Source organism: Dama dama, chromosome 14, assembly GCF_033118175.1.
Source record: "Dama dama isolate Ldn47 chromosome 14, ASM3311817v1, whole genome shotgun sequence".
Classification (NCBI taxonomy): domain Eukaryota; kingdom Metazoa; phylum Chordata; class Mammalia; order Artiodactyla; family Cervidae; genus Dama; species Dama dama.
The window spans coordinates 48,417,106-48,431,790 of record NC_083694.1 but is presented as its reverse complement, the minus strand read 5'-3'; the positions used below and the strand labels follow the sequence as shown (position 1 = coordinate 48,431,790).

The 14,685-nt window shown below is 55.1% G+C and overlaps 2 protein-coding genes across 2 annotated transcripts in view; both read left to right on the top strand.

The window, feature by feature from the left end:
- Positions 1-4,137: 4,137 nt before the first annotated feature.
- ISG15 (ISG15 ubiquitin like modifier) lies at positions 4,138-5,240 on the top strand. Its single transcript, XM_061160660.1, has 2 exons — positions 4,138-4,265; positions 4,701-5,240. The coding sequence occupies exons 1-2, from the start codon at positions 4,257-4,259 to the stop codon at positions 5,169-5,171; spliced, it is 480 nt and encodes a 159-aa protein (XP_061016643.1). The 5' UTR covers positions 4,138-4,256; the 3' UTR covers positions 5,172-5,240.
- A 2,214-nt stretch (positions 5,241-7,454) lies between these two features.
- AGRN (agrin) overlaps positions 7,455-14,685 on the top strand; it is a 36,257-nt gene continuing 29,026 nt past the window's right edge. The window contains exons 1-2 of the mRNA XM_061160656.1: positions 7,455-7,724; positions 9,902-10,163. Of these exons, the coding sequence (XP_061016639.1) occupies positions 7,518-7,724; positions 9,902-10,163 (469 nt within the window). The 5' untranslated portion in view covers positions 7,455-7,517. The remainder of the gene's footprint in view (positions 7,725-9,901; positions 10,164-14,685) is intronic.

Below are 14,685 nucleotides of genomic sequence, written 5' to 3'. Positions count from 1 at the left end.
CTGTTTGTGTCCTCTTTGATTTCTTTCATCAGTGTTTTATAGTTTTCTATGTATAGGTCTTTTGTTTCTTTAGGTAGATATACTCCTAAGTATTTTATTCTTTTTGTTGCAATGGTGAATGGTATTGTTTCCTTAATTTCTCTTTCTGCTTTCTCATTGTTGGTGTATAGGAATGCAAGGGATTTCTGTGTGTTAATTTTATATCCTGCAACTTTACTGTATTCGTTGATTAGCTCTAGTAATTTTCTGGTAGAGTCTTTAGGGTTTTCTATGTAGAGGATCATGTCATCTGCAAACAGAGAGAGTTTCACTTCTTCTTTTTCTATCTGGATTCCTTTTATTTCTTTTTCTGCTCTGATTGCTGTGGCCAAAACTTCCAAAACTATGTTGAATAGTAGTGGTGAGAGTGGGAACCCTTGTCTTGTTCCTGAAAAAATCAGATTATTTTTAATCAAGCTGACAATCCTGATCATTTAGTCCCCCTGGATTTCAGACCTCTGCTCTTTAGAACTGTGAGGAAATATATTTCTGTTGTTTTAAGCCACCCAGTTTGTGGTGGCTTAAAAGCCTCCAAGACACGGAGACATGCTTCCAGGGCTATCATTTTGGCTGCCTAAAGCCTTTGCATTTAGTTCCTCTTGTCCAAAGCAGGTAACATTCAATGAAGTAACTAAAAGAAAATAAAGTTTCTAATACTGTATATGCCATATTTTTGTTATCTTTTTAAATTTTTTTATTACTTAAAATTTTTTTGAATTGTTGTTGCATTCCTTTATCTTTGTGCCATATTTAATAATGGTCATCTGGGGACTTTCCTGGTGGTCCAGTGGTTAAGACTTAGTGCTCCCAATCCAAGGGGCATGGGTTCGATCCCTAATCAGGGAACTAAGATCCTGCTGGCTGCATGCCATGGCCAGAAAAAAAAAAAACGAAAAACACAGAAAACAGAATCAAAATAATGGTTTTTTGAAGGAAACAGGGATTTTCAGATTCTGTAATCTTTGTCATGTTTGTTGCTTTCTTTTTATAATACTAATATTATTTATGCAAGGAATGAGTCAAGTTAGAAATTTAGAATAATATAAAAAACATTTAAACTGTTTTATGCATGTTAACAACTTTGGCGCCCTGTAAGATTATTTTGGGGGAACTAATGGAATGATTAATTCATATGAAAACAATTTGGTTTTCCCCATTCCTTTTATTTATTTACTTTAAAATTTATTTTTAAAATATTTAATTATTTTTAGGTATTTATTTTTATTTTATTTATTTATTTTGGCTGCAGCTTGTGGGATCTTAGTTTCCCAACCAGGGATGGAACCTATGCTCCTGAAGTGAAATTATGAAGTCCTAACCACTGGACTGCCAGGGAATTCCCTAAGTATTTATTTTTGTTTTTAGCTAATGTATGTCTGTGGAGAAGGCGATGTCAACCCACTCCAGTACTCTTGCCTGGAAAATCCCATGGACAGAGGATCCTGATAGGCTGCAGTCCATGGGGTCGCTATGAGTCAGACAGAACAGAGTGACTTCACTTTCACTTTTCACTTTCACGCATTGGAGAAGGAAATGGCAACCCACTCCAGTGTTCTTGCCTGGAGAATCCCAGGGATGGGGGAGCCTGGTAGGCTGCCGTCTATGGGGTCGCACAGAGTTGGACATGACTGAAGTGACTTAGCAGCAGCAGCAGCAACGTATGCCTGAGATGTGCTGTTTGTAATAATAAAAATGTGGAAACAACCAATATTTATTCAACAATATGAGACTGGTTAACTAAATTACACTTTATTCTATAATGGACTTATTATGCTATGGGCAACAAATGCACATATGCAGCCATTAAAACAACTTGCCTAAAAGTCTGAGGCCTTACAAATAGCTGAGAAAAGAAGAGAAGCTAAAGGCAAAGGAGAAAAGGAAAGATATACCTATCTAGATGCAGAGTTCCAAAGAATATCATGGAGAGATAAGAAAGCCTTCCTCAGGGATCAATGCAAAGAAGTAGAGGAAAACAATAGAATGTGCAAGACTAGAGATCTCTTCAAGAAAATTAGAGATATCAAGGGGACATGTCATGCAAAGATGGGCACAATAAAGGGCAGAAATGGTATGAATCTAACAGAAGCAGCAAAAGAGGTGGCAAGAATACACAGAACTATACAAAAAAGTTCTTCATGACCCAGATAACCATGATGATGTGATCATTCACTTAGAGCCAGAGATCCTGGAATGCAAAGTCAAGTGGGCCTTAGGAAGCATCACTATGAACAAAGCTAGTGGAGGTGATAGAATTCCAGTTGAGCTATTTCAAATCCTAAGAGATGATGCCGTGAAAGTTCTACACTCAATATGCCAGCAAATTTGGAAAACTCAGTAGTGGCCACAGGACTGGAAAAGGTCAGTTTTCATTCCAATCCCAGAGAAAGGCAATGACAAAGAATGTTCAAACTACCACACATTTGCACTCATTTTCTCACACAGTAGCAAAGGAATGTTCAAAATTCTCCAAGCCTGGCATCAACAGTACAGGAACCGAGAACTTCGAGATGTTTCAGGAGTTGGTGATGGACAGGGAGGCCTGGCGTGCTGCAGTCTTTGAGTCATGGGGTCTCAAAGAGTCAAACATGACTGAGCAACTGAACTGAACTGTGAATGAAGCAGGTTACAAAATGTTGAGAGTAGCAGGAGGACTTTTTTTTCAATTTTCTTTTTTATTGAAGTGAAGCTCATGTAATATAAACTTAGCCATTTTATAGTATATAATTTAGTGGCATTTAGTATATTTAGGACAAACATCACCTCTGTCTAGTTCAGAAACATTTTTATCATTCCCAAAGGAGGCCTTATCTCCATGAAGTGGTCTTTCCTCATGCCTCCTCCCCGCAGTTCTTGGCAATTACTAATCTATTTTCAGTCTCTATGGACTTGCCTATTGTGGACATTTCATATCAGTCAAATCACACAGTTTGTGACCTGTGTCTGTTATTTTTCACTGAGCACCATTCACACTGTAGCCTGTGTCAGTGCTCCATCCTTTGTTATGGCTGAGGAATATTCTACTATAAGGAGGCACCACACACTTTGTGCTTCCACCTGCTGATGGGTTTGGTTCCTCCCGCCCATTTCAACCATTCTATGACTAGAGCTGCTGTTAATATTTGTGTGCAAGCATTTGTTTGAACACCTGTTTTCAGTTCTCTGGGCATACCCTAGGAGTGGAATTGCTGGGTCATATGAAAATTCTATTTAACCTTTTGAGGAATGACTAGACTGTTTTCCCGCAGTGGCTACATCATTTCACAATCCCATCAGCAATGTATGAAGATTCCATTTGTTCGACATCTTCACCAACACTTATTATTCTCTTTTAAATTATTATTATATTCATGCTAGTGGGTGTGACATAGTACATCTGGTTTTGATTTGCATTTCCCTGGTTCCCATCATTTCCAATGATGCTGAACATCTTTTCATGTTCAAGTGGCTATTGGCCATTTATGTATTTTCTATTTAAAAATGTCTATTTAAGTCATTTGCCCAACTTTTAATTGAGTTGCTTATCTTTTAGTTGTTGAGTTGTAAAAGTTCCTTATATGTTGCAGATACTAGACTCTTATCTGACACATGGATTGCAAATATTTTCTTCCATTTTGTGTAGTTTCTTCACTTTCTCAAGAGAGTCCATGAGTTCATTTTTATAGAAGAGATACATTCTCTTTCATTAAAACAATCTGAACATATATTGTCATAAACACACAGTGATTATCTCTGAGTAGTTTAGATTGTCAATATTTTGTTATTTTGGAATTAACCCTGGCAATATTTCTCAAGGTTACTAATTTGCAAATTGGTAAATGGAAAGTGAAAGTGTCTGATTGTTAGCTCATGTTATTATGATGTGTGTGCATCTTGGAAAGGAACCGAGGTGTGGAACATGCAGGGATTTCTGAACACACAACCCTAGTGGTGGGGATGCTATCACAGTCCCAGACCCAACTGGTCAGGTGGAAAGCTCCCCCCAGCCCAGCCCACCTCAGTTCCTGTGTGTCTACGGCCTTCTGTTTTGTTTCTGTTTCTCCCTCTGGGGCTGTCCTGGGAAAAGGAAACTGAAACTGAAGCTTAATCAGCCTGTGTAACTCTGACGTAGTTTGCTCAGGCTTTTAAAAGGCTGAGCTGCCAGGGCTGGAGAGAGCTGAGAGCAGAGAGGCAGCTGCAGCCAACCAGTGTCTGCAGAGAACCTGGCACCAGAACCCATGGCCATGGTGAGTGGTGAGGCGGGTTTGACAGGTGGGGCAGGTGGGCTCTGTACTCCTCTGCCTGGTGGCATCTGCCAGGGGAAGAATGCCTACATATGCACAGGCAGGTAGAGCTGCTCAAAGCATCCAGTTCCCTAAGTGTGAGGGGAGAGACAGGGCTCTTTCTGAAATCAGGGTCTGGGTCCTGAGAGGTGGCTTCTGCCCAGCGGCCAACCCTGAGATCCTTTGGGATCAGTGCAGGGCAGGGGGGTATTTTATCGGGGAGATGACCATGATGGTTGTGGATGGTGGCTCTTCTGCTCCCTTGCACTCTCCAGTATCTGGGGTCCCCCTCCCGGTGGGTGGGAAGGGAGCTGCATCCCTGGGGTCTGACACTCTCCCCACTGCCAGTGCTACCCGTGCAGTAGTCCCAGGACTTCTGAATCTGTGTGATGCCCACAGGGCGGGAACCTGAAGGTGAAGATGCTAGGAGGCGAGGAGATCCTGGTGCCTCTGAGGGACTCCATGACGGTATCCGAGCTGAAGCAGTTCATCACCCAGAAGATCAATGTGCCTGCTTTCCAGCAGCGCCTGGCCCACCTTGAAAGCAGGGAGATACTGCAGGACAGGGTGTCCCTTGCCGACCAGGGCCTGAGAGCTGGCAGCACCGTACTGCTGGTGGTGGAGAACTGCAGTGCCCCCTTGAACATAGTGGTGAGGAACGACAAGGGTCGCAGCAGCTCCTATGAGGTCCTGCTGACGCAGACTGTGGCCAAGCTCAAGCAGCAGGTGTGCCAAAGGGAGCATGTGCAAGCGGACCAGTTCTGGCTGTCTTTTGAAGGGAAGCCCATGGATGATGAGCAACCGCTGGGGGAGTATGGCCTCACGACTGGGTGCACCGTGTTCATGAATCTACGTCTGCGGGGTGGGTAGGAAGGGCCAGGAGGGCCTTAGGGAGGGCGCCCCATGCAGCGCGGTGAATAAAGTTGTAGCAAAGCCGAATGTATCGAAGTGTTCATTCCACCCTGGCCAGCACCCCCCACCCCCGCCACGTCCTGGTCATCAGCCCTCCATTCTGCACCCTTCTAGTGAGATTGGGGGAAGGGTGGAGGAGGGAGTGGGTGAGGGGACCCAGGGTCACTGGGTAGTCACCAGGCTAGGGTGGCCAAGTTAAAGGACAAACCTTGTGGCATCAAAATGGTGACACACCCCTCCCAGCCTCTGGAGAAACTGAAGCTGTGTCCCCCCCTCTTTGGGAAATTAACTTCTAGAGAAATAAAAAGAGGCAGGTCTGTTGAAGCCCATCCCTGTCTTCTGGTTGAGCCTCAGTCAGCCCTGCACAACTGGTCCCCACCCTCACAGCTGGATCAGCAGATAGCGCAGGGAGGGGAAAGGCCTGGCTGGGTCGGGAAGGCCACATGGTGAGTGTCCCTGGAAGTGGTGAGGGGGTGAGTCCCTAGGGCCTGCCTTGGCCAGTTCTAAGGGAGGCTTTCCCACACCAGCGGGGGGCTGAGGGCCTCCAGGACCCATCAGAATACACTGTCCAGCCTGCATTGGTCTGGAGGGAATCGGGGACTGGGCCTTGGGCACACCCATCCCCATTAGGGTGAGCTGCTCCTTCAGAGTTCACTTCATGCAAGGGCCACAGTCAGCAGGTGAGGGGGCACCCAGGATGGGGTTCCTGTTGTTCACATGGATGGCAGGGGAACAAACTACACCTGCTTCCACACTAGATGCTTCTTTCTGTGCCAGTTTCCCAAATGAGTCAGCCTTGGACAGAATTCGGGGGGCAGGGAAGGGGTACACAGAACCTATACCTTTTGGGCAAAAGTCCATGACTCTGGGGACACTCAGACCTCAGCTTTCGGACTCTTTAGGGGCATTTGGCTGGAGACCCAGATCCCTTTCTGATCTGTGGGAGTCTGCATCTGAGCTGGGGGACCCCCAGTTCTGGCTTGCCTGTGACAGTTATGTGTAGACACAATGGTGTGTGTGTGTGTGTGTGTGTGTGTGTGTGTAGGGGGACTCCTGGCTCTAGCCTCATTTCCTGGGTCCCCACCCTCACCTCTTTGACATACTGTAACTTAACAAGCATGAGCACACCCTCTCGGTGACACCCTCCTTTCTTGAATCCCCTCACCAGGGTCTGGGCGAGGTAGGGTCTTTCTCCAAGGTGCCTCTGTGCTGCTCTCCCTTCATGGCCTCTGGCTCAGAGATCTGTGGTTGGCTTGGGTGAGGGGGTGTGCAGCAGACTCAGCCCTGGAGGAACAGAAGGGATCTCCTCTCCTTCTCCCACCCCCACCATCTTCAGCTAGGTCGGGTACTAATTTGCACCCTCTGGATCTCAGTTTATCCCCCTGGACCCAGCGGGAATGGTTGGGAAGTGCCTTGGGGGAGCTGGAAAGGGGGCGTGGCTGGCCGTCCATCGCTGCTGCTATTCCCACCTCAGACGACAGGGGGAGCCCGCCGCCCTGCAGAGGGCCGGGAGCAGACCCGGGATCGCGAGGTGGGCGGGTCTGCGCTTCGCAGCGACCAATCGCCGCAGCTCGCAGCCTGCATTGGTCCCCTCTGGCCGGTGGTCCCGGGCGGCCGAGCTTCCGTCCCCAGTTCCTGTGAGGGGCTAGGGTCCCCCGTCAGGTTCCTCTCGCCGGGGGAGGGGCGCAGCCCTTTAGGGCGCGAGGGGCGGCAGGGCCTCGGATCTGGAAGCCCCTCCCTGCGGCCCGGGAGCCCCCGCCGTCCCAGCCCTGGCGCAGCCTGGAGCCCCTTGGAAGTCCCGTCACGTCGTCTCCAGATTATGCATTAACCCGATTTCAGCCGCATTTCCTGGCGGGGGGGCGGGGGGGGCGGAACGTCCGCGCAGACGGGGGAGGGGCGTCCGTGGGAGTGCGCTGCAGCTGGGAGAGCACCCTCGAGCCCGGCCCAACCCCGCCCTCGGCCTGGCCAGGCCCACCACCCACCTTGGCCAAACCTAGACCGGCCCCCTCCCTCCCCCAGCCAGGCCTCCGCCCGGCGCCGCTATCCCGGCGCTTTGTTCGCGGCTGCCGCGGGTCGCGGGGCGCCGGGAGAGCCGGGGTGGGGGCGGGCGGGCGGCCCGCGGGGGGTGGGGTGGGGGCGGGAAGGGGGTGGTGCTGTCCCAGGTCCCGCCCCCGGCCCGCCCCCGCGCCGCCCGCGCTCCCGCCGCCTCCCCCGAGCTGCGTCCCGTCCTGTCCAGTCCCGTCCCCGGCGCGGCCCGGCCCGTGCGCTTGCTCCGGCCGCCTTCCGCCGTCCTCTGCCCGCGCCATGGCCAGCCTGAGGCCGTTCAGCCGGGCCCTGCTGCAGCCTTTGCTGCTGCTCCTGGTGGTGGCCGTGCGCGCCCTGCCCAGCGCCGACGGGACGTGCCCTGAACGCGCGCTGGAGCGGCGCGAGGAGGAGGCGAACGTGGTGCTCACCGGCACCGTGGAGGAGATCCTCAACGTGGACCCGGTGCAGCACACATACTCGTGCAAGGTGGGCCCCCTGGGGATCCCCGGGACCCTGAGCCCCTTCGGACCCTTCTAGAAGCCCGGGCTGGGGGCCTTTCCCCGGCGATCCCGGACCCCTAGCCCGGAGGTCTTCCCGTCGCGATGCCGGCCGCCTGCTGAGACCCCCGCCCCGGGCCGTGGGAACGAGCCCCAGACGTTCCGCAGCGCCAGCTCCTGCTCCCGCTCCCTTGGCGACCGCCGACCCCCGAAGGTGGGGGCGGGTGCGGGTCTGAGAAAACTCGCGAGCGCCGGAGGGAAAGTTCCTGCGGTGCCGCTGCAGTCCCACTCGCGGTGCCCAGGCCCTGGAGACCCGAAGGTGTCTGCTCCTTCACCCCAAACCCACTCCCTTACAGAAAACAAGTGCGCCCCGCCCCCCCGGAGAATGTTCGGCTACTGCGCCCCCTCCCCACCGGCCAAAGGAAAGGGGACGAGGGGAGGTGACGCTTTCTGCTTGGGGTGGAGGTGGGGATTTGGCCTGTGGTCAGTACTGTCGCCCCCTCCGCAGAGGTGAGAAGGAGTGGTCCGGAGAGAGAGGAGGGGTGCACACCTAATCTCCCAACCGCGGGGGTCCTGGTGGGGTTTGCTGCAGTGATGGGTGTGGGGCCAGAGCAAAGAAGTGGGCGGGGCCGTCGCTGAGCCTCAAGTGCGGGGGGTGCAGGGCAGGTGCCCCATCCTGCTCCTGGGAGAGCTGTATCTCCCCTGGCCTTAGGGAGAGGGGCCTTGCCTAGCCTCTCCTTCAGTTGGATCTGGGAGCTCCCGGGGTAGGTCTGTTGGTTTTTTTCCCCACAATCTGTTCCTAGGGAGGGCTGAAGGGACCCAGGCCCCTGCCCCACTCTGGCCCCTAAAAGCACCTCCCCGACCAGAAATCGGATCATTCCTCTTCCTTGGAGATGGGGAGGAGTGGCAGCTCCTTTCAGACTGGGCTGTGCGGACTACAGCTGGGATCCCCCGCCAGGCCCCCTCCCCTCCACCACCGCCAGGGCACTTTGCCAAGTCCCTGCAGGATTTTCCCGACTTCCTCCCCGCTGCTCCTGGGTGTGGCTGGGGTGGGGGGAGGCGATGAAAGCCGCCCAGCCCTCCCCTGCGGGTTATTGGCCTTCCAGAGCCTACTCTGTATGAAGGCACGGGGGCGGGGTGGAGTTGGCACCCCCGCCATCTCTGGGCCACTGGAGGGTGGAGGGAGTCCCTGTAGATTTTGCAGACCCAAGGCTCCCAGCAGGGGCGGCCAGGTGGACAGGCCACTGTTGTCTTTCACTCCCCTTTCCAGAAGTCTTGGCCCCCAGAGATCCTGAAGAAAGGGGTGTCTTTCTCAGGGACAGCATTCACGGGCAGTCCCCATGGGCCTGTTCCTTTAGGGCAGCTCATTCTGCCTGCAGTGCCTGCGGCCCTCGCGCCCCTACTGCTAGTAGTCTGTGGGTACCCCAGGACTTGATTTGTCTGAGCGGGTGCCCTCAGGGCCCTAAGAGCCGAGTGTGGAGGGTGGGGCTGCCCTGTGCTGCCCAAACTTGATTTTGTGGTTCACAGGCTGCCTTGGCTGCACTCACTGTAGGAGCCTTGCAGGAGGAGGGGTCTTTCACCTCCTGGCTGGACCGTGTCTTAGCCAGCCACAGGGCTGCACGGAGCCAAGCTGGACAGGAGCCTTGAGCTCAGAGCCCATCACCTTGAAACTTCATCATCCATGTTAGTTGCTCCTGGCTCTTCCCAGCGGTGGGCCCAAGTACTGGGTGGGTTGACAGGGAGAGTAGGGTGTGGAAGGCAGGCACCCCAAGCTGGATGGGTCGCCTTCCCATACCTGAAGTGAGGTGGACATTCAGAATTGGGGTGGCTGGGGTCACCTAAACCTGAGGGTTGGGGAGCTGCTTCTTGAGGGAAGGGTTGTGTTCTCAGGCCAGGTATCCTGGAGTATGACAAGGGCAGTGGCATCTGTCATGTGTGTGTGCTTCCCTGCGGCTTCCTCCTGGGGGGGGGGTGCGCTGACTCCACATATCTGCCCAGGGTTTGGGTGTACTCTGGACGTCTGGCCTGAGCAAGTGAGGTGGGAAAAGAAGGAAAAGTCCAGGCACCAGTCTGGTGTTTGCCTCCGGCCTCTGTGGCCACCTCCCCCTCTCCACCCAGTGAGAAGAGAACCACTGACACCTGAACACCCCCTCATGTCCACCCTAGGTTCGGGTCTGGCGGTACCTGAAGGGCAAAGATGTGGTGGCCCAGGAAAGCCTGCTGGACGGAGGCAACAAAGTGGTGATTGGCGGCTTTGGAGACCCCCTCATCTGTGACAACCAGGTGTCCACCGGAGACACCAGGATCTTCTTTGTGAACCCTGCCCCGCCATACCTGTGGCCAGCCCACAAGAATGAGCTGATGCTAAACTCCAGCCTCATGCGCATCACCCTGCGGAACCTGGAGGAGGTTGAGCACTGTGTGGAAGGTGTGTGTGGGGCCGAGCGGAGCAGGTGCCTTGGGGGCAGAAGAGAGCTTGTCCTAGGCTAGGGCACATGGCATCTTGTGGTCTGACCTCCTTTTCTGGGTCCTGACTCCCTGGTTTCCTGGCCACCTCAGCTCCAGACTCTTAACATAAGCAGCACTCTCCACCCTGTCCCTAGCGATGCCACTGCCTTTCATCTTAGAGTCTCAGCCCTGCAAAGAGATAGGCCTCCCATTCTCCCCCCTGCCTCCCCAGCTTTGCACGCCCCTTCCTGGAGTTCGCTGTTCTAGGAGAGAGGCTGGGACCAGGTGAACCAACACCAGTTGTTTGTGTTCTGCAGAAGCCCGAACACATGTCTAGACGGGGCCCAGATGTTGAGCCATTGGGGTGGGGCTTAAAGATTGTGCTGGAGGGGAGGCTACCCTGTTATGTGTTCCCAGAGGCCTGCCATTTCCGGGAAGGGACAGTTATGTGGAGTGAGCTGCTTCTAGGAGTTTGAGGGGGTGTGGGACCCCCTAACAGAGGTGAAGTATCTTTCCTTGTCTGCTGTCCCCATGTGTCTACTCTGAATGGCTCAGGAGCAACCCTCCCTCATCCTAACCTCTGAGAGATGAGCAGGAATCACATGACCAGAGCTCACCCATCCCCTTCACCCCAGGAGAATCCCAGTTGGAGGCTGAGATCCTTGGCTGAGGAATGTAGCAGGGAGAAGTAGGAACTGCCTGTCCCCCTCACATCCTGTCTGTCCCCTCATGGCTGCCTGGGGAGCGATGTATGGGAGGAGGTGGAGAGATCGCTTCCTCCCAGGGCAGCAGGAAGGGTCCCTGACTTCCTGTCTTGGGAAGGCGACCCTGTCCCTGTGACTTGCTCTGTTAGCCAGTAGGGAAGTTCCATCTTCTACCCAACTTACTGCTGTGGTGCTAGCTTGCTTTTGTGGGATCCTGGATGGTGGACTCATCTGGCCTGGTACGGACTGTGTGTGTGGGCGGGGGTGGGGGGGTGGGGAGTGGAACCTGAAGTGGAAAGCCCTGTAGCATCCTGCTCTGTCTGCAGTCATTTGCTCCTGGGGTTGCATCTATGGTCCTGATGCAACATCAGAGACACCAGCAGGGCTGTGTCCCTGGCCCCTTCCCAGCACTAGCTTAGCTGAGGGGTCCCAGCGTGGCCCTCCCACCAGGTGAGGACTGGAGACCCTGACTGTGCTTTGGAAGCTTATACTCTAGGGGAAAGATGGGAGAGTGGCATGAAGAGGAGGCAGGTTGTGGGGTGTGATCCCCAGTTTTGGAGGATGAGTTGGAGGCTAAGGAGAGGTGGGAAGAGGGATCAGGCTGCAGAAAGTCTGTTTCTGCAAGATCAAGAAGACAAGTCATTAACTCCATAGCTGGAAGGATCTAGTTCGAGGGTCTGTGGGATCAGAGGGCATATGGCAGGGGGACCACCCCAGGCAGAAGAGGGTCTGCCATCTTGCCAGGTCCTACTCTACCCAGGCCTGGCCCTGGCTCTGGATATGTCAGGCTGGGCACAGGATCCCTGGAAAGGAGGGTCCGCAGGGAGAGCCCCCAGCGAGACTTCATCTGCTATCTGCTGGCTACCCAGGATAGGGACCAGTCTAGGCCTCCAGCTCCAGTTGGGCCAATGCAGGAACCCCCAGGGAGGGAGAAGCTTGGGGTCCACTGTAAGGCTCTCGGGAGCCCTGGAAGTTTTGAGCCGGTGACACAGATCCCTTCTTTGGAAAGAAAGCAGTGCCATGAGGGGCAGGGGGCCAAGGAGAGGGTAGATTAGATGGGGGTGCCTCCCTCTAAGGATCCCCAAGGCCTGAGGGCCAAGGCCCCCCGGAGCTGGGGCCAGGCTTAAAGAAGGCACAGCCCTCTTCCCACCTCCCACAGCAGGGAGCAGGCAGGAGAAGGGCCTGCCTCCCATTCTGTAGGAGATACCTCCCATTCTGCAAGAGATAAAGAGCTCTGACCCCACCCCAGGCTCTCCAGGGAGCCAAGCCTCACCCTAGCATGGGGGTTAGGGTTAGGGATGAACAGAGCTTGAGCTACGATGACCTCTCATCTGACCCTGACCCTTTGCTGCTCCTTGGGGCCCCATAGCTGCCCCCATCCCTCGGGGCCCAGAGTGAAGGCTGGGAAGCTACTGATTGTGGAGGTCACCCCAAGACCTGTGTCTCTATCACGCCTGTCCCCTGCCCCTAAAAGGCCCACAGGAGCCAAGGTCAGGGGACACATCCTGCCAGGCCCCCCTCCCTGGATGCCCCCACCTCATCCCCACCTGGACCCTGCTCCCTGCAGGGGCACCTGCTGCTGGGAGGCATACCTGGTCCCCAGCTCCACTGGGATCACTTTCCTCAGTTTCTCCCTTAGGGCCTGCAGGGTCTTCCTGACTCTGGGCCCCTTCCCCAGCCTCCAGCCCCCAGGAAGCTCCTCCTCCCCAATCCTCTGCCTGGGGAGCCACATTCCAAGCATAACTGAGACAGGTATGTGTCCCTCCCTCTGCACCACTTGTGGGTGAAGGAGACTGTGGGTTTGCTCCAGGAAGGAGGAAGGAGACCCTCACGCCCTGCTTTGTCAGGGAAGTGGCCTGGCCTCTTCCAGTGCCAGCTGCCCACGCACCGTGAGCTGCCCAGGCTGGCAGCTGAGCAGGCATCTCCTCCAGCCTTCGGCCACTATACCCTGGTCTGGACACCACCCGTTCACTCCCACCACCCTCCTCTCCCCCACCTAATGAAGACTGGTCCTTGGGCCCTCCTGAATCCCCTAGGAGGGATGCAGGCTTGGGGCCCTTCCCCAGGCCTTTCCCTCCCCAACTCTGAGCCAGGAGCAGAGAAAGGAAGTGTTGTCTGCCCTCTCCGGGCCTGGCACAGGAACAGGGTCGGAGAGTCTGGCCTTAGCCCAGCCCAGCCCTGCCCAGTCCTGAAGCCGGGGGTCCTGGCGGCCACAGCCTAGCCTGGCCTGCCTGATTCCAGCGAGCACCCTCCCTTCCTCCCTGCCATGCCAGCCTTTGTGCCTTTGGGCCAGTCTTGGGCCTTTGGGGAAGATAGTCCTATGCTATAGCTCAGGCCAGAGAGATGCTGGGTCCTGGGCCGCCAGCCTTGGCCTTGGTGGAGGCCCTGCGGCCTGGGAGCTGGACGTGGATGCAGACACCCCCAGACAGGGACTGGCTCCGCAGAGCAAAGCGGGGCAGGTAGGAGCCCAGGGCAGGTTCCAGGGCTGGCTCCCTCTGCTGTCTGGCATTTAGCTTCTGTACCCCCAAGTCCTGAGCCCGCCCTACTCCCCCAACATTCCTCCCTGCCGAGGTGGGAGGTGGCTTCTTCCTGTCCCTGTTTCCCTTTTCCAGACGTAAGTTCTCACCCCACCCCCTCCAGACCCGCCCCAGTGCCGTCCGCGGCCCCTCCCCCAGGCAGGTCCTTGGAGCAGGGGCAGGCCCAGGCTGGAGGCTGCGCGCCCGGGATTTCTCCTTCCTTCCAGCCACTGGGGGTGGGGCCTCTGCTCAGGTGGAGCGTGACCTCCTCCTGCTCTCTCTCACCTAGGGTCCCCAGTAGGAAGTCTGCGAGAGCATGGGCTTGTGGGACCAGGGCGGGCTGGCTGATACCCTCACTGGGGCGGCCCCAGGGACTTGGGGCGCGGTGGGGGGTGGGGAGGGGGTTGCTGCTGAAACCAAAGAGCTTTGGATCCATCATTTCAAGGCAGTGCGCTTCTTTCCCGCAGGCCTGAGCTGGTGGAAACAGCTCTTGACTTTTTCCAGACCCCGCCCCATCACCCTGCTCCCCACCCAGAGAAGAGCCCCAGCATCCATACTCCCCAGCAGATGGAAATGGAAAAAAAAAGTTGTTTTGAAACTGTCCTCCCCTCCCTTGCTGTCTATACCTGCCTTCCCCAGGGCTCTGGACAGAGTGGATTCTAGTGGGGCCTGCCTATGGAAGGAGGGCAGAGCCATGGGGTGCTCACAGCCTCTCTGGGGTTCTGGGAGGAACTGGATCACCTGGTAAGGGCTAGGTGATCTGGGTCTGGGGCTCCAGCCCCCTGCCCCGCCAATCCTTTCAGACTGAGGTAGGGAGAGTGCAGAGGGTGGGAATGGGGCTGCCCTAGGTAAGGTTAGCAGGGGAGTGAGCCCAGAATTCAGGGTTGTAGATCTAGCCAACCATTGCTTGCCCTGCACAGCCTCCTCCAGCCTGTTTTGCTTCCTTCCTAAAGGGTTAATCCCCCAATCCCCTGAGAATCAAAGCCTGCCCCCACTCCATCACCACATGGGGGTGGAAAACAGCTGCTGAAACTGACCTCTCTCCTGCCCCCCAAATCCTTTGCCTTCACCTGAAGGCCTAGGCCAGCTGCCCTCCCTCCTGACCCAGAGGCCTGAACTGCTCTGCTGGCCCCAGCAACACCCTCACCATTGGGATAGGGGAACTGTGGCTCCCCACACAGGCCCAGCCCAGCAAGCTGGGGGCTGCGGGCACAATCCCTGAAGTAGCCCTGTTGTAGCCATGCGTTCTGGGAAACAAACTCACTCAGAAGGACAATGCAGA